This window comes from Phyllopteryx taeniolatus, chromosome 9 (assembly GCF_024500385.1).
Source record: "Phyllopteryx taeniolatus isolate TA_2022b chromosome 9, UOR_Ptae_1.2, whole genome shotgun sequence".
Classification (NCBI taxonomy): domain Eukaryota; kingdom Metazoa; phylum Chordata; class Actinopteri; order Syngnathiformes; family Syngnathidae; genus Phyllopteryx; species Phyllopteryx taeniolatus.
Window position 1 is genome coordinate 19,713,977 of NC_084510.1, and position 22,947 is coordinate 19,736,923.

General features: G+C 40.8%; 2 protein-coding genes across 3 annotated transcripts; both read right to left on the reverse strand.

The window, feature by feature from the left end:
• Nucleotides 1-2,166: 2,166 nt before the first annotated feature.
• On the reverse strand, nucleotides 2,167-9,165 carry prr13 (proline rich 13). Its single transcript, XM_061786524.1, has 4 exons — nucleotides 9,021-9,165; nucleotides 4,758-4,801; nucleotides 4,186-4,670; nucleotides 2,167-2,574 (listed from the first exon to the last, which is right to left on the reverse strand). The coding sequence occupies exons 2-4, from the start codon at nucleotides 4,771-4,773 to the stop codon at nucleotides 2,524-2,526; spliced, it is 552 nt and encodes a 183-aa protein (XP_061642508.1). The 5' UTR covers nucleotides 4,774-4,801; nucleotides 9,021-9,165; the 3' UTR covers nucleotides 2,167-2,523.
• Nucleotides 9,166-9,552: 387 nt separating this feature from the next.
• LOC133484236 (anti-Muellerian hormone type-2 receptor-like) lies at nucleotides 9,553-20,587 on the reverse strand. 2 transcript variants are annotated; one of them, XM_061786520.1, is made up of 12 exons: nucleotides 20,393-20,587; nucleotides 19,121-19,312; nucleotides 17,949-18,107; nucleotides 15,544-15,633; nucleotides 14,363-14,446; nucleotides 14,147-14,241; nucleotides 13,863-14,084; nucleotides 12,740-12,854; nucleotides 12,520-12,665; nucleotides 12,295-12,448; nucleotides 11,661-11,797; nucleotides 9,553-11,573 (listed from the first exon to the last, which is right to left on the reverse strand). In XM_061786520.1, the coding sequence occupies exons 1-12, from the start codon at nucleotides 20,430-20,432 to the stop codon at nucleotides 11,475-11,477; spliced, it is 1,533 nt and encodes a 510-aa protein (XP_061642504.1). In that variant the 5' UTR covers nucleotides 20,433-20,587; the 3' UTR covers nucleotides 9,553-11,474. The 2 variants fall into 2 exon arrangements, with proteins under 2 accessions (XP_061642504.1, XP_061642505.1); XM_061786521.1 differs by lacking the exon at nucleotides 14,363-14,446 and having other exon boundaries at nucleotides 20,393-20,585.
• Nucleotides 20,588-22,947: the final 2,360 nt, after the last annotated feature.

A 22,947-nucleotide genomic window follows, 5' to 3' on the forward strand; every position in this document is an offset into this window, starting at 1 on the left:
CTCCCATCCCCCCTCGCCTGAAACCACCGTCCACTAAGATGCGAAGGGCCCCTCCTCCACCCATGAAGAACCTTATCTGCGAATCTGACTGATATCTGCGGGGTCTTTTCCAGAATAAGGAGATCAGGCATTTTTGATCCCTGTAATTACAAGGGACAGAAAGTTGGTCAAATAAATATGGCACAAAAAAAGTAGAACTACAAACATAGTGAGGATAAAATGTGAATCTATCAAACGACTGTCTCCAGTTATCTCTGCGAGACTAGCTCTTTTCAACATCAGGTCACTGGGTAATAAATCAATGTTGATTAATGACATCATTACAACCTATGATCTGGACTTTTTGTTACTAAATGAAACATGGTTAACAGAAAGTAGCTGTAATACCATTTTAAATGAGGCAACACCAGCAAATTTAAATTTTATGAACAAGTGTTAAAGAGGGGAAAAAGGGTAGTGATATTGCTGTTATTTTTAAGTCATTATTTCATCCATCCATCCATTTTCTGAGCCGCTTCTCTTCACTAGGGTCGCGGGCGTGCTGCAGCCTATCCCAGCTATCATCGGGCAGGAGGCGGGGTACACCCTGAACTGGTTGCCAGCCAACCGCAGGGCACATACAAACAAACAACAATTTGCACTCACAGTCACACCTACGGGCAATTTAGAGGTGTCAATTAACCTACAATGCATGTTTTGGGGATGTGGGAGGAAACAAGAGTGCCCAGGGAAAACCCACGCAGGTACAGGGAGAACATGCAAACTCCACACAGGCTCCAGATGACTACAGCTCAATTAAGGTGTCACTGTCTAAAACAGATAAATATCTGGATGAGACAACATTTTCTTCAATTGAACCACAACAAAACTGTGATAATTGTTTTTGGCAATAAAGAAAAGAGAATTGCTGTTAGTAAATACCTGGAGTCACTCTCTTTGAAAACCAAAGACCAAGTCCGAAACCTTTGTGTTCTGATAGATTCCGACCTGACTTTCATACAGTCATATCAAATCAATTACTAAAACTGCCTTCTACCATATGAAGAACATATCCAGAGTGAAGGCTTGCATGTGTCAAGCAGACCAGGAGAAGCTCATCCATGCTTTTATCTCAAGTAGACTTGACTATTGTAATGGTCTTCTGACTGGACTCCCTAAAAAGAGCATTAAACAGCTGCAGCTGATTCAGAATGCTGCGGCTCAGGTTCTGACCAGAACAAAGAGGTCAGAGCATATTACTCCAATTCTAGTCTTTACACTGGCTTCCAGTCAGCTTTAGAACAGATTTTAATGTTCTGCTACTGGTCTATAAATCACTAAACGGTTTAAGTCCTGAATACATGAATGAAATGATAATGGGATATAAACCCAGTAGGGCTCTGAGATTGACAGACTCGGGTCAAATAGTGGAGCAGAGTCCAAACATGACGGAGCAGCATTTAGCTATTATGCTGCACACAAATTGAATAAGTTGCCAACAGAAGTGACGTCAGCCCCAAGTGTGCATGTTTTTAAGTCCAGGTTAAAAGCTCTTCTTTCCCCCCCATGCTTTTTAGAGCATTTCCACTTTGAAATTATATTTCTTGAACTGTATGCTGTTTTAATTGTACTTTTATATATTCTTTATTTTTTCTCTTTTTAAAAAAATGTTTCTAAGCTGTTTTTGTTTTTAAATGCTTTTAATCATGTAAATATATATATAAATACATTTGCTTAGCTTCAAAGATTTCAAATGACAACTAGTGAACGGGTAATGCATTGCAACGTTGGCTATATAGTATCTCTAAGACAATGTTTTTTTCTACACCCATGTATAAAATTGAACACAACACATGGACCAAAAGCAAATAAAAGTTCATCACCGTAAATTTGTGAATCGTAGAAAAGTTCATTTCAGTAATTCAATTCATAAAGTGAAACTCATCTCGATAGATAGCTAGATAGATAGACAGGCAAACAAACAATATCTGCTAAGGAATTGAGTGAATTTTGAGTTTATTTGGTACAAAGTATAAGTATCAAAATTGTTATAAAAAATAAATCATGAAATATTACACTCTGTGTGTAGTGAATCTATATAATGTATCACTTTCACTTTTTGAACTAGAAATAAATGGAGTTTTCCCACAATATTTCAGACTTGAAATAACAGCACAGACGAGGATCATTGGTATAGGTTTTTATACATTTATTATAGCAAATCACTAAAGATTATTTTCATGCATTAGTTTAAAAACAGTGATATGACAGTGAAAAACTTTAACATATTATTTATTGGTAACAGGCCTAGAGAGAATTTCAAGAATGATACAAAACAGCCTGTAAAATATTGACCTGTGTTATTCCACAAACTGTGTTGAAGTATTCACTAATAACACCTTTTAGCAGTTAGCCCCTTTATATTTGGATGGAAGAGCAGTATAGACCCAGAAAACCCATTCAATTCTTCTTGATATACAGTAATGTCTTGTAGGAGGTAGCCACGTTATAAATGTATAGTGGCATACAGATTGGATGATGGCCTCAGTCAGAGCTGCTGCTGCTGCTGCTGCTGCTGCTGCTACTACTGGAGGACTGCAGAGACATATAATAAGCATGTTAATGCATTGTTAATGGGGGAAAATCATCAGCATACACTTAATGTTTTATTATAGCTACTACTTTGTTTTGTTTTTTGTGGTCATTGCGATAGTCAACACTTAATTTTGTCTTGCATCATGTCACTGAAGTAGTGTGGTTGTTTTTTTGTTTTTGTTTTTTTTTTACCCCCTCAGGCCGCTCCAGGCTCAAAATTAACTAACGTGTGGAACCTCCAAAGTGGAACACAGCTGGTTGACTTCCAAAGTGTTCTAATCCCAAAATAAATTTTTCCCATAGGGGGGAAAAAAAAAGAACTTTAATGGTAATGATTTAAACTGTTATACAAGTGTAAAAAGAATTTAGCTGCTCTAAAGTGGTACTATATTAAACTAAAACAAAGCAAAACTACTCCTTTGAAGACACAACAAAACCCAATTCTTCCCACAGGAAATAATGTTAAAGTGAATTCATGTGTTCCAGGATAAAACTGTCACCATCATGAATTTATTTATTTTTTGGGGATTACAGGTAATGTTTGTAGTTACTATTGGAAAAGAGCACATAAAGAAACTACAATAAAACCATTCCCTCTTTGAAGATGCCAGACACCAATTTTTTTCCATGGGAAATAATGCAAAATCACGCAAATTATTACTCAAGTAATCTGGTGGAATCTTGGTGTTATTGTTAAATTTAATTCCTTGATTGTGTTATCGCCTGCATTTGAGATGTGCTGTTTTTTAGGTGGTCCTTGAATGCACCATCAAAAGTGAAACTAAAATTATGTACTTGCTTCTCTACCGCTGCAGCTACTAATAGCCAATATAATGTGCCTGCATTCCCTAACAGTCATTATTGTGTGTAAATGCAAAATGGTGAGTTTAATGACTTAATATGCTAGCTTTGCCCATGTGTGATCACATCAGTTTGTGCTCGTGTGTTATTTAGGCTAGTATGCTAGCTAATATTATTGATGAGCCTCGTGTGAAGGTGGTTTGTTTGTTTTTAATAATAACTACTAAATGCAGTTGTTTATATAACATGGTTACATGGGGGTGGGGTGTCAATTATTCGCAGATTGTCACTATTTGTGGGGAATAAGGACTGAGTCCTCCCGCCATTAAAAAAAAAAAAGGGGGTTGGTAATTGCATATAGTTACGGGGGTTCACTTTACTCGGTCTTTTCGTAGCTGCATTGAGAAAGAGAAGAGCAAAAATAGAAACAGCTCAAACACAGATGAAAATAATATCCATGTATGAAACCAAAGTAATACTTTTAATAATATTGCTTTGGCCTGAGCATAAAAACTGCAAATGGGCATGTCTTTTAGCGAATTACAGAGGATAGGTTCCCCCACAAAATCTGTGAATACAGTATGTGAATTAACGAATGGCGAACCATGAAGATGCCGTGGTTCACCGTATACTTTTTAGTACACACTTGGGCGTACTGTGCTTCTGTATTTTAATGTCATGATGGTGGTACTTGGAGAGCTACTCTAAGTATTTTTTGAGGTGGTACTTTGTGAACAAAGTTTGAGAACCAGTGCTCCCTGTATTTAGTTAGAGACTGGACGCATGGTGTGACAGTGGTGCCAATCTCACCTTGCCGCCATGTTTGTGGTGCCCGTGCATCTTGTGCCCCTTCAGCTTCTTCCCCTTCTTCAACTTCTTGTGGTGTTTATGTCCCACCATTCCCAAGGCCATGCCAGCCAGGCCCCCACCTACTGCCCCGCTCAAGGGATTGAGGGGGTTGACCCCCCCATGGTAGTGATGGCCCTTGTTTTTGTGGTGGCCCTTTTTTTGGTGGTGGTGGCCTTTCGGGGAGTGCGGGTACGCACCAGGCTGGACGGCTCCGACGGGGGCTACCGGATACCCGCCGGGTGCCACGGGGTAGGAGTGTGGTCCCTGAACCCCGGCGTAGGGCGGGGCGGCAGGCGGGGGTACGTTGGGAATCATTGCCGGATTGACGCCTCCTGGATACTGGACGAGCGGGTACTGTTGACGTGGGGGCTGGGGGAAAGCACCTGCGGGGGGGACGGAGGGATATGCGGGGTTGTAACCAGGAGGGAAGGCTGGGTTGGATGAACCTGATGCAAACACACAAATATTTACAGTTAGATGCCACTTTGTAGCCCCCCACCCAAAAAAATTAAACACGTTATGTGTATGTTTACCTTGATTTGGCCACATGCTTCCACTTCAGGTGTTATAGAAAGTTCTTGAAAGACATTGAGAAAATTTGATGTATTAACATTGAATTGGAAAATCACATTCCGCTATGTATTAACTTCCATTTCCATCCATCCATCCATCCATTTTCAGAGCCGCTTCTCCTCACTAGGGTCGCGGGAGTGCTGGAGCCTATCCCACCTATCATCGGGCAGGAGGCGGGGTACTCCCTGAACTGGTTGCCAGCCAATCGCAGGGCACATAGAAACAAAACTATTCGCACTGACATTCACACCTACGGGCAATTTAGAGTCTTCAATTAACCTACCATACATGTTTTTGGGATGTGGGAGGAAACCGGAGTGCCCGGAGAAAACCCACGCAGGCACGGGGAGAACATGCAAACTCCACACAGGCGGGGCCGGGGATTGAACCCCGGTCCTCAGAACTGTGAGGCAGACGCTCTATCCACCGTGCTGCCGCCAACTTCCATTCCCACTATATAAAATCAATACGCAGTAAGAAAACACTGTAGTTACCCATTAAAAGAAAAGTAATACTAACAAAAAAAACATGGATACAAACTAAACCGAAAATAAAACAATTTAAAATAATCAATGAAAGAATTAGTAAAAATATATATATATATGTAAAAAAGAAAAAAAAACTATACAATTTCTAACAATGGAAGAATGACTAGAAAACTAATAAATGTAAAAAAAAAGACAAAAAACAATGATAAAAGAATGACAAAATAAAAAAATGTTGAGAGAAAAGTATTCAAAATAGTTTTAACATTAATAATAAATAGAAAAACAAGAATGATGATAAATATTTAAAAGGAAAAAGGAAAAAAGGAGAAAAAAGAATGACAAAATGTTTTCAAAGTAAAAAAACAAAACAGAATTTTGTAAAAGAGAAAATACAATAAAAATCCAAAAATAAGTGTTATATGTGCAAAAATAAGACAAAACACAAACATGCAAAAAAAAAAAAAACAATGAAAATTTAAAAAAATGACAACATGAATTTACTATTTTTTAAACGGACAAAATAATATTACCTATAAAATATTATGAAATAAAGTGTGTGTAGTTTTTTTATCAGTAAGATCAGGTTTTTGTTTAAATGCATTTATTTATACCAACCGCTACAATAAGATCACACTAAAAAATTATGTATTATTCCAGTAATTGTCTCAGAATAGTTCAAAATGTTTTTAAAAAATCATAAAGAAGTTAATTTACATGTGTACAAGAGATGATCAAACACAAACCCTAAATCACATTGTTTACATGACTGAAGTTATTGTAGTTATTGGGTTTGCAGCGTGTTGCCGCAACACATGTTGCAATGTTACTCACGTAATTCAGGTTACGTAATGGCTTTAAATGCTGAAAACGCACTCAAAAAATCCAAACAATGAAAAAAATTAGCTAGCAGATGGAGGAATGGGCCTTCCCACACGTGTGAATATTCTCAACTTGAAAACTGCGCTATGTTGGTCTCAAATATAAACATGCCTTCTACAATTCACAAGGAGAATTGAATATTTACAAATGAGAAATCATGATAAATGCACTCACAACATTAAAAAACACGTGTAAATCACCGATATATTTGTGATTGTGAAAAACGTGTAAATAATTTTGAAATATATCTCTCCCACTAGGATCCACTTGGGAACATGTAGGCAAACAACCATTATCATATTCACACTTGACGATTAAGTGACGCTGTTTTCAATGTATGCCAGCAGTGTGGTTTTCGTCCTGGCCGTGGAACAGTGGACCAGCTCTACACCCTCGGCAGGGTCCTCGAGGGTGCATGGGAGTTCGCCCAACCAGTCTACATGTGTTTTGTGGACTTGGAGAAGGCGTTCGACCGTGTCCCTCGGGGAGTCCTGTGGAGAGTGCTTCGGGAGTATGGGGTACCGAACCCCCTGATACGGGCTGTTCGGTCCCTGTACGACCGGAGTCAGAGTTTGGTCCGCATATCCGGCAGTAAGTCGGACTCGTTCCCGGTGAGGGTTGGACTCCGCCAAGGCTGCCCTTTGTCGCCGATTCTGTTCATAACTTTTATGGACAGAATTTCTAGGCGCAGCCGAGGTGTACAGGGGGTCCGGTTTGGTGGCCTCAGTATTGCATCTCTGCTTTTTGCAGATGATGTGGTTCTGTTGGCTTCATCAAGCCGTGACCTCCAACTCTCATTGGAGCAGTTCGCAGCCGAGTGTGAAGCGGCTGGGATGAGAATCAGCACCTCCAAATCTGAGACCATGGTCCTCAGTCGGGAAAGGGTGGCATGCCATCTCCAGGTCGGGGATGAGATCCTGCCCCAAGTGGAGGAATTCAAGTATCTTGGGGTCTTGTTCACGAGTGAGGGAAGAATGGAACGGAAGATCGACAGGCGGATCGGTGCAGCGTCTGCAGTGATGCGGACTTTGTATCGGTCCGTTGTGGTAAAGAAAGAGCTAAGCCGAAAGGCGAAGCTCTCAATTTACCGGTCGATCTTCGTTCCTACCCTCACCTATGGTCATGAGCTGTGGGTCGTGACCGAAAGAACAAGATCCCGGATACAAGCGGCCGAAATGAGTTTCCTCCGCAGGGTGTCCGGGCTCTCCCTTAGAGATAGGGTGAGAAGCTCGGTCATCCGGGAGGATCTCAGAGTAGAGCCGCTACTCCTCCGCATTGAGAGGAGCCAGATGAGGTGGCTGGGGCATCTGATTCGGATGCCTCCCGGACGCCTCCCTGGTGAGGTGTTCCGGGCATGTCCCACCGGGAGGAGACCCCGGGGACGACCCAGGACGCGCTGGAGAGACTACATCCTTCGGCTGGCCTGGGAACGCCTCGGGATCCCCCCCAGAAGAGCTGGATGAAGTGGCTGGGGAGAGGGTAGTCTGGGCGTCCCTGCTGAAGCTACTGCCCCCGCGACCCGACCCGGATAAGCGGTAGAGAATGGATGGATGGATGTTTTCAATGCCAATTGACTTTTGGCGAGGGAAGCGGGATCCACCCTGGAGTGGTCGCCAGCCAATCGCAGAGCACACTTAGACCAGTGCTTCTCAAACAGGGGGTCGCGTTGCGATGCCGGGGGGGGGGCGTGTGAGACCCTGAAGAACATGATTTGCTGTACTAGAATAAAGTATAATTGCACGTCCACTGCAGTAGATGTCTATAGTCTATATCGCTTTCTTTTTTACTTTCTTCAATGTTTATAAGGATTAGATTAGATTATCCTTTATATACAATGTTATATAGAGGTGTACTCGCGGGGGCTTCGGGGTGGGGTCGCAAATTTTTTTCTTCTTCCTGGGGGGGGGGGTCGTAACAGAGAACAATTGAGAAGCACTGATTTCGACAAACAAGCAGCAACAAGAGTATTCAAAGAACCCATCGTGCATGTTTTTTGGGAATGTGAGAAAGTTTAAGCGCGGGGAGAACATGCAAACTTCCCAAAGGAAGGAACAGATATTCGAACCCAGAACCACCACCTGTAGACCGCAGCCCATAATCAGAGGTGGGTAGTAAGGCGCTACATTTACGTTACATTTACTCTAGGAGCATTTTGGATAAATTGTACTTGCAAAGTAGTTTTAATACTGCATACTTTTTACTTTTACTTGAGTATTTGTTAAAAAGAAACGGTGCTTTTACTCCGTTACAATGATCTACATAACGCTGGCTACTTATTTGTTGACTATTTTGTGCGCAACCTGTTTTGACTACGACTTCCGCAATGGGCGCTGTTTCCTCCAATCCAATTTTAGCGCTAGTGACGTTTCAGTCTAGTTCACCAATCAAACGACACAATGAAGTCACATGACCGCCCACAGCGTTTTCTATTGTGCTTCCCGGTCATAGGTATTGACACTAGACAGTACATGAGTACTTTTTACTCTTACTCAAGTAATTTTTTGTAAAACAATTTTTTTACTTAAGTTACACTCTTGTCACGTAATAGTACTCTTACTTGAGTACGATATTTGGCTACTCTGCCCACAATAAAATAAGGCTACAAACAATGGGTCGCCATTTTGGTCAGTGGACCGGCCTTGTTAGTTTAAACAAAATATGGAATATTTTTGTGACAGAATTGGGATAAATGACGTGTCACTGAAACTTGCAGTCCAACACTAACTACGGCGGTCATTAATCCCAACACCTTGACGATATAACTCCAATATCTTTTTTTTTAGATAAAGGCGGATTATTTAAGTATGTGTAGTAAGTAAGGACAGTATTTAACTATGAATCGATCCCAAAACTCACCTTAATTCGCTTGTTTAGTCGGCGGGGCGCTCCAATTGTTTGTTTTCCGAATTCAGGAAGCAGCAACAGGAGAGAAACAAACATGCGCACTTTGCGCAGCTAACAGGAAGCCGCGCCCAGTCTTGAAACTCTCACGCGCTTTGCGTGACGTAAACACGCCACGCAACAAGTGAATACAAAGTGTGAAAAGGAGGAGGAACCACTGGACACTTCATTAGGTACACCTGCGCCAGCCATACATGGGGTCCTCGGTTTACGACGCAGCTCCGTTCTGACTCCCGTGGCGCAAGCGCCAGTGTATGTACGTAAGTCGGAACTGGTCGTAGGTTATCACTAGCCTACGCTAACGCAGTTTGACTTATGAAAGTCAGAATTAAAGTAAATATTTGTATGAAAAACCCTAAATCTAAGCAATCACATGAGAAACAGTAAACACAGCATGTCTACCTACTAACGAGCTAACTTATTAACAGCAATCGTTTCATTGGTAGAGAAAAGGTTCTTGAAACAAAGTTGTTCCATCGCCACTGAATAACACACACACACTTTTATTATAATAGATAACTGCTTTCAACACAAATGCACAGACCCAAACATTTAACCAAAACAAGTCCTGGACAGTGACCAATAGAAATACAGAAGTCATTCACCATGAACACAGAAAGGACAAGGAACGAAATAAAAACCCAAAACAAATACATTTTAAAAATGAATTAAAAAAAAAAAAACATCTACTTTTATAGCATGCTAGGGACACATTTGTTCATATAAATACGTTTAAAGCAATGCAAGACTCAATTGTTTTCAGAGATTTTTGTTTGTTAAAGTACTTAATGACATGTCAATGTCAATGACTGTCTGAACTCATTATAGAAAGCAGTAATACATGGCTTTCTTCCAATGTATTCACAACAATGAATGTGATATTTAGACATAAGCAATAACAGATTTATTAAGTAACTAGAATTTCTTTAAAAAAATATATCTTCAAAGAGGTCAAACAATACATTCTTCCAAGTGAGTACCATATTCCTTTCAACATTATTGTGAATAAAATCACATAGTTTTTGCCCCCCCCCCCCCAAAAAAAAAAGGATTAACATATGGACAGTACCAAAATAGGTGGACAACTGTTTGAGCGTATTCATTACAAAAGCTACAGTTCACATCAATATCTTTTCTTAAATCTCTTGTTTATATAACATTTACCTGGATAGAAATGATGGCTCAGCTTTAAAAATGTTTCTCTAACTTTATTCGTAATTAGTTTAGAGCCAGACCCTTTTTCCATGGTATATCATCCACAAACCTATTCCAATGTGGAATAACATAAGGCAATGTTGTAATATCTCTATGGAACATGGATGGATGCTTATATATGAGAGACCATGAAAGAAATGCCTGACGGTGAAAAGCAGACATCTTAGGAGGGACTTTATCAATGTCATAATTGCTTACAAGAAAAAAGTCAATACATGGTGAGGAATAATATTCCAGATTTTGTTTTATCTAATTCACCTTGAAAGTATTATTCATGTGTGGAAATCCAGGAAGTTAAGCCCTCCCATTTCATAAGGATTCATAGCAATAGTTTTCTTCAAATAATGGGGCCTATTTTTCCACACAAAATGAAGGAGCCTTTCAAATCGACCAATGGGTGCGTCACCAAATGGGTTGGCAGAAAGCCCATGGAAGTCAATAGCCGACCACGAGTTATCGGCTTATTCACGCTTATTTCTGTTAATTAATAAAGGGTAGTGTCATGTTGCGTTATGGGCTGTACATACAGATTGTCAACCAAGGATTCTTAAGCTTTTACGGCATCCCAAAAACACATCACGTGACACAAGGGGAACCATACTGAGCGACCATGTTTGCTTTTGGCGCTTTATATCGTAATTATAAGACACTTAACTGTATAATAACTTGTTTTGCAGTATAACATCACGTTATTAGATATCATATTGATCAATTTTTTTTTAATCAGAGCATGAATGTCAAGTAGACAAAAATATAAAATATGTGCAAATTCAGATATTGCCCAACAATATCACTTTATATAAAATAATAATAAATTAAACATTTACAAAACAACATGAATTAAGGAAAATTGTTGTTTTTCCTCCGTTATTTCTGCCAGGCTTCACATAAATTAGCCACTTTGAAAACTTGAAGACTTTGTGTGCGGTAATGTAACTAACTGCCATGCTGCATTTGATTGGCGAAATGATATAAAACGTCGCTAGTGTTTGTTTGTTGGATTGGTGAAACAGAGTCATGTGACAGAAGTCGCGGACAAACCAAAATAAATAGCTCAAACAAGCAATAATAGATTTAAAAAAAATAAATAAAAGTAGCGATCGGAATGCAGTTCAATGTAATGGAGTAAAAGTAGCATTTCTTCTTAACAAAAATACTTCAGTAAAAGTAAAACATATTTTGCAATTAAAGTGACTAAAGGGAGACTAATCTGTCCATGACACACTCAGCAGTCAGCCGGGCGTCCGGGTCCAAGTCCCAGCATTCTCTGAGAAGATCCTGCAGCGCTGGCCCCTGAGACAGACCCAAGAGTCCTTCAATGCTTAAACTCAATTCATAACCATCAATTATGTACAGTATGTTAGGGGGGGAACAACATACCTGTTTCAGCAGCTGCCAATGCTCGGGTATGGAGGGTCTTATCTCCTTGTGAGACACATGGACGGTGAGGCTTTCCCATGTCAACAGGCCGCCCAGCTCACGCTCATAAGGTAGGAGGTGTTGTGGCACTGCGCCGTCTGCAGAGAGAGACACTGAGCTCACTTCGTTGTAAGACTGAAAAGACACTCACTGGACACTGCATTAGGTACCCCTGCACACGCCATCGTGCTTGTCCTCATTAGGGTAGCGGGTGAGCTAAAGCCTATCCCTAAAGCCTGACTTGGGCAAGAGGTGTAGTTCGTATACCCTGGATCGGTCGCCGGTTACTCACAGAGCACAGATAGACAAACAGGCATTGACACTCACATTCCATTCACATACATGATTTTGGAATGTCGGAGGAAGCTGGAGTACCTGGAGAAAACCCACACAAGCGCGGGGTAGAACATACAAACGCAAGACAGGAAATGCCGGAGCTGAGATTTGAACCCCGAACCACAGAACTGTGAGGCAGACATGCTAACCACTCGCAGACTGGGCTGCCTCTGCACCAGCTAATGAGATTCAATACACAAGCCTGGTGTGGGAGCTGTACTTAATGACGTGGCCTGCGAGTGTGCGTAATGGATTTCACCTTCAAACAAGTCGGAGCAGCGCATGCAGATCTCCCAGAGCACCAAGCCCAAAGCGTAGATGTCCCCGTGCAGACACCAGCCGCTGAGGTTTACAGAACCCTCCAGGATCTCGGGGGACATGTAGCACAGGGTGCCTGGTGTTTGAGCGTGACTCTGCAGATGGACAGAAATCTGGCACAATGACCGGGTGACATCCCGACGCAGTAACTTAAAAGAGTTGTCACCATTGCGTTTCCCATTTGGCGATGGCCTGAGTGTGAGCGCAGGATGGTGGAGTTACCGAAGTCACACAGGGCACAGGTGCCATCTGCCTGGACGAGCACGTTGAAGCTGCAGAGGTCTCTGTGGGCCACAGGCGGTTTGTGCCCTTCTGAAAAAAGACAAGAGGGAGAATTTAAAAATGGAAAAGGCCATTACACCAATCGGAAGTAAAAATGGAAATACCTTGGGTGTGCAGATCCGAGTGGAGATAGGAGAGTCCCTGTGATAAAGACAGGCACAGCTTGAGTGATGTTGGCCAGCTGCTGGTGTTCAGACGCAGAAAGGAGTGCAGAGAGCCCTGAGAAAATGACGGCAAAAAGAACCGTCTATCAAAGAACATTCAACAATTTTGCCAATACAAGAGCACACAGAATATAGCTTTTTTTAAAAAAAAAAATAAAATAAAAAAAAAATAAAAACAAAAACCTTAAATAACATTAAAAACCTATGTTGGCCACAACATCAGGTACATCTCCGCAACCCAGTGATCAAGGGAAAGAGTTGCAACAAAGATAATAACACAACTCCGTTTGTGTTTCAAATATTGTACACTCATTTCCAAAAGTATTGGAACAGTGAGGCCGGTTCCTTTAATTTCGTTGTAGACTGAAAACGTTTGAATTGAAAACAAACTACTTTCACCCACTAAAAGAGAAGACTGAAGGGAGTAACCCGACCAAAGAAAACAAACTAGTCACTCTCCAGACTTAAACCCTGTTAGGCATACATTTACCTGCTAAAAAGAGGAGCTTAAATGGAGTAAGTAACCCACCAAAACAAGCAACAACTGAAAATAAACAAGTCGATCTCCAGACTTAGATCCGCCGGACACAGAGCAACGCTCCCAAATGCAATTAAACTGTCGCATAATGTGCTTGGTTCTGCAACTAGTTTTCATGATTGGCCGACCGCCGGCCTCTAATTTTACTTTTATTTCACGCCCGTACCCTCTCTTTGTATTTTTTTAAGTGGCCAGGTCTATCCGCTTCTTCCTTGACAATCGCAGCATGTTTTTTGTGGTTGATAAAAATATAATACAGTATATTTAATATACTGTACATCCTATACTATATGTGGCGCCTCAAAACATTGTTCTTCGATTAGCACAATAGGCATCGCAGTTTTTCCATTGCACGAGTTGGTATGAGCCAGGTATGCGGGTGTGAGTGTCCGGTTCAGATGCGTTGAGCCGCATCGCTCACTGTGCAGTGGGCCTTAAACCCCATAGAGTATGCATTACCTGAAATGCACAATCTTTGTATCGGCCGTATTTTTTTACTTGATTAGATTAGATTTTGACACTCACATATTCTGCAAATTGCAAGACAAGGAGCCAGTTTCCGTCGTCCGATCTTCTCCCAGCACCCAGGAAGTGGATGATGCTGGCGTGCTTCATTAGCGGGAGCTCGTAGACTTCCTTCTCAGAGATGAACGCATGCTTCGCGGCGGCGGGGATGACTTTCACGGCCACCGCAGATCCTTGATACGTGCCTCGCCACACTGTGGCAAAATGCCCGTGGCCCACGATCTAAGGGAGAGATACAGGACCAAGTATTTTGTGGCAAGATTTGACACATTTAAACAGTTTACCTGCTGCAGTTGAACATCAGTGACGTCGATCTGGGACGTGTGCATTGTTTGACAGGGACACATTGGAGAGATACTAAGAGAAGCTTGGGGGTTCTCTAAAATAAGAAAAGACAACATACAAATCCTACAATGAAAATTAATGGCTTTAAAGGGGACACAACAGTTAAAAGTAAAAGTCAATCTCCAGACTTAAATCATAAGGAGCATTCATTTTACCTGCTGAAGATGTGACTGAAGGAAGTAACATCCCCAAACACAAGCGACGAGTCAAACAAACAAGTCGATCTCCAGACTTTAACCCTTTGGGGCAAATTTGCAAAATGGCCTCTCACACACCTCGTTTCTCCACCGGAGACATGATCGGCTAGGCTGGGTGAAGATCCACAGCCAAGGTAGGAAGGCAGGAAGGACAAAAAGAGCAAATGAAGGAAAGAAGGAGGCAAGAAAGAAAGGGAAAGGAAGGATAGAAGAATGAAATGAAGAGGACAAAAGATGGTATGAAATGATGGAAGGAAGGAAAGAAAGAATGATGTATCAAAGGAAGGATGGAGGGAAGGAAGGTAGGTAGGGAGAAAGGAAGGATGGCTGAAAGGAAGGATGTAAGGAAGTAGGAAAGGAAGGGCAAAGGAAAGAAGAAGGACAAAGGAGGGAAAGAAGGAATCAAGACAGGATGGAAATTTGGTTTGAGGAATGTTGCAATGTTGAAAGAGGACATTTTGAGCATACATGAGATTAAACTGCGTTTAATCAAAGTAATTGAAATAGATACGCGTAAATGTAATGTAAATAAACAATTTAAAGAGTTTACCTACTTTGGGCCCACCCTTTTCATAGTGTTATGTTCGTCCAAGGGGACGACACACCCAGCAAATCATTGGGGCACGGCATCTATTAGTATCACAATTTCAGGGAATAGAACTAGCCCAAGTGCCGTAAGGGAGCATTACAGCAGAGATAAGCACCGAGGTCAACTCTGCAGAGAAAGAAACAGTTCCAAGGCCACACAAAAGCAGCGCGTGGGAGTGACATACCATAGCGGTGTTTTTCTTTCATCTCCGACGCGGAGAACGTTGCCCGCCTTGATAAAAACAAGGAGATTTGACACAGAACCACGGCGCAATGATCCCTGCGGAGATCCAAATCACAGAAGAACGAGTGGAAACGGAGTCACCACTCATTACTTCCTTATTTTACTCATTTCTTTTCACTCTCTTGCATTATATCGTTCTGTGGGTGTCTACATGTGTGCGTGTGCATGTTTAGAACATTTGTTCTGTTTTGTTGCTTTTATTATGTCCAGCACTTGGTGCTGCATTTCACATACATGAAAAGTGCTAAATAAATGACGCTTTGTTGGATTGATTGAGCAATTGACTGAAATGAAGGGAAAATGTTACTTTTGTGGTGCGAGAGACATCTCAATTGCACGGCCACAACCACCAGGCACAGGACCAGAACAATGGCAACAATGACGACCCATGTTTCATCTGCAAGGACAAAACACAAGCGTTAGCTTCACGGAGAATGTTTCAAGTCTTTTCTGGCCTTTATTTGGACCATTGTGTATAATGTTACTTGTATGCAGTACTGTATTATAATTTATTCACAATTTAATAATATTGTCATTTATTGAGATGCACATGTACCTCACTTCTCTGTGTGAATGACAGCCTCTTGGAATTGAGATAATTACACACAGTACCGGACTGTTTAAATGATTGAAAAAGGTGGATGTATTATCTCGGCAAAGGAGAAGTGCTCACTTACATACATGGATTTAAACTGATTTGTGAACAATATTAAGGCCTTTTGAGGGCAGAGACAAAGTCTTACATCTTTGACTTCGACTGCTGAAAAATGGGAGCAAAGCCAAAAGAAACAGAATCCTCTTTATTTGCAAAGCATGCCAAAAACACACAAGGAATTTGTTTCCGGTAGTTGTACTAGACTGGCTGGTCTAGCACAATAGTACAATAGACAGCCATTTTGACAAAAAAATACTTTTGAGACATACAAATATAAAAACACACTACGGAGAGTCACTTAGCCTCTAGTAATTTAATGGCAAGAGGGAAGGAGCTGGAAGAGGTGGCGACCGGGATGTGGAGGGTCGTGCTACAGTCTTGAGCGTGTTCAGCTCCAGGTTGTGTCGGACGCGCCAAAGCTCCACTTCCTGTTGATACGCAGGCTCGTCACCATCTTTGATGAGGCCGATGACTGTGGTGTTGTCCGCAAACGTCAGGTGCGTTGAGGTGCAGTCGTTCGTGTAGAGAGAGAAAGGCAGCGGAGAGAGGACACATCCTTGGGGCGCCCCGGTGCTGATGCTGCGTGTGGATCAAGGGGCCTCCCGCAGCCTCACCTGCTGTATCCTGTCCGTCAGGAAGCCGTAAATCCACTGGCAGATGGCAGGCGAGATGCTGAGCTGGAGAAGTTTGGAGGAGAGGAGTGCGGGGATGATGGTGTTGGAGAGCTGAAGTCCACGAACAGGATCCTCGCGTAGGTCCCCGCGCCGTCGAGGTGTTCTAGGATGAACTGCAGTCCCATGTTGACTGTGTCGTCCACGGACCTGTTTGCTGGGTAGGCAAACTGCAGAGGGTCCAGCAGGGGTCCTGTGACGCTCTTGAGGTGGTCCAGGACGATGCGTTCAAAGGACTTCATGACCACAGATGTCAGGGCGACAGGCCTGTCGTCATTCAGACCCGAGATTGCAGGTTTCTTGGGGACTGGGATGATGGTGGAGCGTTTGAAACAGGATGGTACTTCACACAGTTCCAGAGATCTATTGAATATCTGTGTCAAGACTGGAGTGAGCTGGTCCGCGCGGACTTTGAGGCAGGATGGGGACACAAGGTCTGGGCCCGCCACTTTGTTGATGTTTTGTAGTTTGAAGCTGCGTCTCACATCCAGTTCATGAATGGTCAGTGGTACGGCTGGGTGAATGCGGAGTGTGTAAGCGTCCTTCTCAAATCTGCAGTAGAAGGTGTTCAAGTCGTCAGCTAGTCCTCTTTTGTTCTCCGCTTGGGGGTCGCTTAAAGTTGGTAAGCGATTTTAATCCCCACCAGACTGACTTAAGACTCACTGGCAGTAAACTGTTTTTCCAGCTTTTCTGCATAATTTCGCTTCTTGATGTTAATTTATTTTGGATTGTACAGGGCTCTGTGTTGCCTTAATATTTTTGTTTTGCGTACTTCACGTGAGATGACTACAGATGCTTACCCATTTGAAAGACCTTTTTGATCAAATTACATTTTTTTCCAAATTAGCTTCTTAATCGCTTCATTCAATGGTTCTCAAACATTTGACACCAAATACCACTTAAAAATTATTTAGCTCTCTAAGTACCACTATAATGAGCAATGTTAAAGTACAGTAGCACAGTAGGCCAAATTGTTCATGTAAAACAAAAGGTTTTGTTCCTAAAAAAGTGTTTATCTATTATTATTGCAAGCCACTGTAACATTATGTACTGTGGCTTAAATATAGGTAAATACAAATCTGCACTTGTGTAATGCATATAAAAGTTAAATCAAAATTGTACCTAAATAAATGTTAAAAAAAGAAACAGTTTTTAAATATGAAATTCAAATGTATTGACTTACAGGTTAAATACAACAGAACTGTACTCGGTGATTTTTTTTCGTGTACCACTGGAGGGAACCCACGTACCACTCGTGAAACTTAATCACTGGCTTAATTTATATATCTTAGAATACCCTAAATAAAGATGATTAGGTTTAATCTGTTAACTAGAAAGAAATCATTTTACTAAATTTAAAAGTGATGAAGATCATAAGGATCATACCCACGGAGGTCGAGGGCACTGGCTCTTCCGGCTCCTCGCTCCAGGTGAGGTTGCGGTTGCAGAGGTGCGCGCTGCACACACACTTCACCACCTGCTTGTTAAAGCGCGTCTGCGCCTCGCAGGTGGCATCCGGGCAAGACTTTTCAGTGACATCGCAAGCTTTAACACAAGATGGGATGGATAAGATACAGAATAACACGGCCTGAAGGAGTCGCGTCATTGCCAAGGTCTGCCGAGATAAAGACCTTTGACGATGATGTACTTCGTCAAAGTCGTGATATTTGAGAATAAAGTTGTATATTTGGAAGATTAAAGTCGCAATATTACAAGAATAAAGTCATATATTTGGGAGATTACATTTGTAACTTCATGAGAATAAAGTTGCATATTGTCGAGATAAAAAAAATCCTCTAGTTGTGATTTTAAAAAGGCTTGGGTTGTTTTTGCTGAAAAGTAGTAGATTTTTTAGATAACTCAAATTTTGGGGAAATAAAAAGGAGCATATTTTCAAGATTAAAGTAGCAATATTTTCGGGAGGAAAAGTACATTTTTGAGATTTAAAAAAAATAAATAAATAAATAAATAAATCATACTTTTGGGAACAGTCATATGAGGAAAAAGTCCATGTGTAAATGGTGTTAACTTTCAAAACTAGTTGTCATTGAGGAAAAAAAAGGTAATGCTTTTTTTTTTTAGATTAAAAAGTCGTCCGCTTTTTTGGTAAAAAATAAGAACGTTATTCTCTATTAAACTAATTTATCCCAAAAACATTACATTAATCTTAAAAATGTGTGGCTTTTATCTCCAAAATATGACTTCATTCTCATATTGACAAACATATACTTTTTTTCATATTAATGAATCTAAAAAATAAAACTATCACAAGTGTACTGCTTCATTCTTGTAATATTCCAACTTGAATCTCATATTTTGTTTTCTTTTCAGTGTGTCACTAATATTCCTTGTACTCAAAAATATTTGCATGTTATCTCAGAATTGATATACTGTAAGTCACTGTGCAGCGAAAAGCATGCCTCTCCTAATTTTGTGGTTCACTCGGATCAACAAAGGAGTTCAGAGCATTCATTTCATGAAAAAATAATAAATTGCTGAGGCAATGGTTGATTTTCCCAACGCTGAAGAAAATGCAATCAAATGCCTTGCCTTCTCACCAAGGACGTCAACATGCAGTCGTCCGTGGACGGCAATGTAGTAGCCCACGCAGCAGTCCGTGTGCTCGCACACCTGCACCGAGCCGCTCACGTTGCCCGCCTTCAGGTATTTGTTGTTCTGCGGTGAGACCTGGAAAGCGCACTGCCTCCTCTCACCTGGCGACTGGCTCGAGGCACAAGGAGCGATGCATTCTGGGAAGAGAGAGACGCCACTGAATTTGATGATGGCTGTAGTAGGACTTCAGAGGAGCAATGTCATGACTACAACTGCTGCTATTGTGAAGCAGCTTGATGGTAATATCTGGTTTTTCGGAATGTTTCCTGAATTTCCTCAAATAGTGGCCATCCTTTTAATGGACCACTTACAAATCAACACCTCCCTCAAATACAGTGGTGCCTTGAGATACGAGTTTCATTCAAAATCCTTTATTTACGACAAATAATGGACAGTAGCTTTGTCTATCAATCTATGCCAGCGACATATAGTGAGAGGCAGAACAATCAAATGCTCTTCCACGAGATGGCAGAATTGCAATCCAATTAACCTGGTCATCTACTTGTTGCCATTCATGCTGTACAGCAGACTAAGTCATGGAGTCCTGCAAATATAGCTTGTGTTCAATTTAACAGGCCCAGACTTCGCACTGAGTAAGTCAATTTGTTAGTAAAAGGAGACAATATCCGAATTCTTTCATTCTATATATACAGTACCTTTTGTGACACTTTGGTTGGTGTACACTGAGATTTTTCTGATGCAAATATGTGCCTTGGGTCACTAAAGGTTAGGAAACACTGGAGTAGTTTAACAGTCTGTTGATTGGACGGAGTTGATTGTCGATTAATTAAGATGCACTATTGATTTAGTGTTCATGAACTGGACGACAGCGATTAGGGTTCTGTTATTTTACTTTTATAAAAAGTACAGTATTTATTTTCAAGAACAAAATTAAAATGTTCATAAAAACAGATTAAAAGATACATTTTCCATACAATTGTTTTCTGCCACTTAAAATGAATAAAAATGAATTACATAAGGACAAAATTAATCCAGTAATTGATCATTTCCAAATAGTCAATTAGGGAAATGTCGTAAACTGCCTATGCCTAATGTGTATTGTATCCACAGTTTATCTGTTAGCATTATACTGACAGTAGACAGCTATTGTGCCCCTAAAATGAGTTGAACATGACTTTATAAACAACAACACATTTGTATATTATGTGTAAAATAAATAAATAAAAGGTGCTTTAATATTAGGAAAGTTGACTCACCCAGCACCAGCAGGAAGAGGGGCAAGCAGCGCAGGAACATGGTCACTCGGAGCCCGGACTGGCCGATGAGCAAGGCTGTGTGAGATTGTCTTTTCTTTTTTTTCCCCCTCAATCAGTCATGGGAATGTGAGGGGAGTTTCCCACACGTCCCAGTATCACTCCCACAAGCGCACACCTGCACCACCACACACAAACACCATCTTGTCCATACCATTAGGAACACCTCTAATGAGGGAGAACAGGTGGATGAGTATTGCTTTTAGCAACCTAGAAAATAAGGGGATGTTTGCAAAAAAAAAAAGTAGAGATTTTTCAAGTTCTTTAAATTGCCAAAAACTGTTAGGTCCAGGAGCGATGAGAAATCTACATAAAACACAAACTATTGCAGCGATCATTCTGATCTTTTCAGAGGTTGAAGTGGGCATAAGTAGAGATGTCCACATACATTTTGGTGATGACTGATTGCACTTTTGTCACATTACGCTACATTAAAACCTTTTCTCTTTAGTGAGGGTTAGGGTTAGATCTCCAATGAAATCGAACCTGTCCATTTTTTAAGTTGTTAAAACCAGACTTTTAGATCTGGGAGCACCAAGAAACCTTCCAAACACACATTACGATTCCTGGTGTAACCCAACATTATGGGGGGGGGGGGGAGATTGCGATTACATAATGTTGAGCAGTTTACCCGAAAACTCTTTTTTCACATTTTTAATTTTTTTTTTTAAGATCAGAGCGCGCTAGGAAACCTTCCGCACACCCACACACACATCAGGAATCCAGGTGCGACCCAAAAATGGTACTTTCACAGTAGATTTTTGGCTACTACGTAATGCGCACAAATACTCAAATATTTGTTGTTGTTAAAAATAACACTTTAAGGTTAGGGCACAGGTGTCAAACTCAAGGCCCAGGGTCCCAGATCTGGCCGGCCACATAATTTTATGTGGCCCACGAAAGCAAATCATGTGTGTTAACTTCCATGATTCTTGCTAAAATCTGTTCCAAATTTTTGTATAATATTCATATGTAATAAATAGTAATGAACTATTGTAAGCATGTTTTGGCTCCAAACCCCTTTTACAGTTACTTGAACAATAGTTGAACAAACCATTATCCTTGACTTCAGATTTCAAAACTAGTTATCCATCAATTTGTTGTCTATGTGTAATAATATGATGGGGCAATTAAACATTGATATGGTTTTACAATCATAATGGCCCTCTGAGGAAAACCGTATCTACAATGTGGCCCGTGACAAAAATGAGTTTGACACCCCTGGGTTAGGGAATGCCGGGAAGCTATCCCCACACACATTGGGAACCCGGTACAGCCCAAAATGGACAAATATCATAAATTGCTATTTCACAGGATGGCAATTTACGTCAATTACGCACAAACTAAAATATTTTAAATTGCTAAAATATGTATTCGCCCCCCAACACACACAATAATTCATTCCTGGTGCAATACAAAAATAAAGAATTGAAACATTACACTTTTCAGAGGAAGGTAATTTTCACCAATTAAATAAGATGGCTTGTACAAAGTTTTTAAACGTTCAAATTGCTGAAAAAAAATACTATACAAAAAACAGGTCACACCAAAAATAAAAAAAATAAATAGAAAAACAAGCACGCTTCATTGCGAAAATTTACTCTTCCAAATAGTTTTTTTTTTTTTCTATTTGTGGGTTTGCCTCACACCCCTAACTTGTACTGTAAGTGGAAAGTTTTGAAAGTAATGGCATAATTAAATAGAATGTAAGGAATTAATCGGTTTGTGCATCATGATATAATGCATCAATTCAATTCACTGTGCTGCTCCTTCTGTTGTTCACCTTTCCCACCGCAAGACAATAGTCATAGACACAAATGAAGAGTCACCATCACTCTCAGTGACTCGGTAAGGTGCAATAACTACGGTAGTTTTTCCACAGAGGATAAAGAACATGCAATTAATGAATTATTGTCTGTCTACGTGTTACGTCACAATTTGTATTCAAATAATCGTCGCTTAAAGTGTTACAGAAACACTACCACTTTCGATGCCAATTCTTAGCTCGTCTTTGGAGTTTTTCAGTGTTAGCATTAAGCTAACGAGGATGTTCCAAAGGCACAGTTGTTTGGTTGTTCTAAAAACACGTAATTCTCTTTCATTTCGTTTAACAGAAAACTTCAACTGGGATGGCAGTAAACCGCTTGAAACCTTTTTTTGAAGAACTGGTCACTATCTGCCCAACTGTTACTCATTGGGACATGAGTTGAGTTTGGTGCCACCATGTGTAGAATCTCAACTTTGCACTCGCAAGTCAAAGGAGAGAAAAAAAAAAAAAAAAAAAAAAAAGGCAGAACAATGGCATGTAAAAACTTGAGTCGCTTGTATTTCAAGGCACCACTATATAGCACTCATGAAGTGACTTCTCCATATTGTCCAATTAAATGGGTCGGAACTAAATGTATAAATAGTACATAATACACACAACGTGCATTTAGGTTATAGCCTCTCATTGAATGATCGTTACATAACCCGTGGTTCCTCAAAGACATTAAATG

Excerpts from the sequence above, each read along its gene's own strand:
- LOC133484236 (XM_061786520.1), bottom strand. The coding sequence starts at position 20,432 with ATGTTCCTGCGCTGCTTGCCCCTCTTCCTGCTGGTGCTGG. Across the intron at positions 12,855-13,862 it reads TCTTGCAATTTGCAGAATAT|GGCTCTCTGCACTCCTTTCT; the intron begins GTGAGTGTCAAA and ends TCATTTTCTCAG. Across the intron at positions 12,666-12,739 it reads CTCGGATCTGCACACCCAAG|AAGGGCACAAACCGCCTGTG; the intron begins GTATTTCCATTT and ends GTCTTTTTTCAG.
- prr13 (XM_061786524.1), bottom strand. Across the intron at positions 2,575-4,185 it reads ACCACAAACATGGCGGCAAG|TCCTCCAGTAGTAGCAGCAG; the intron begins GTGAGATTGGCA and ends ATGTCTCTGCAG.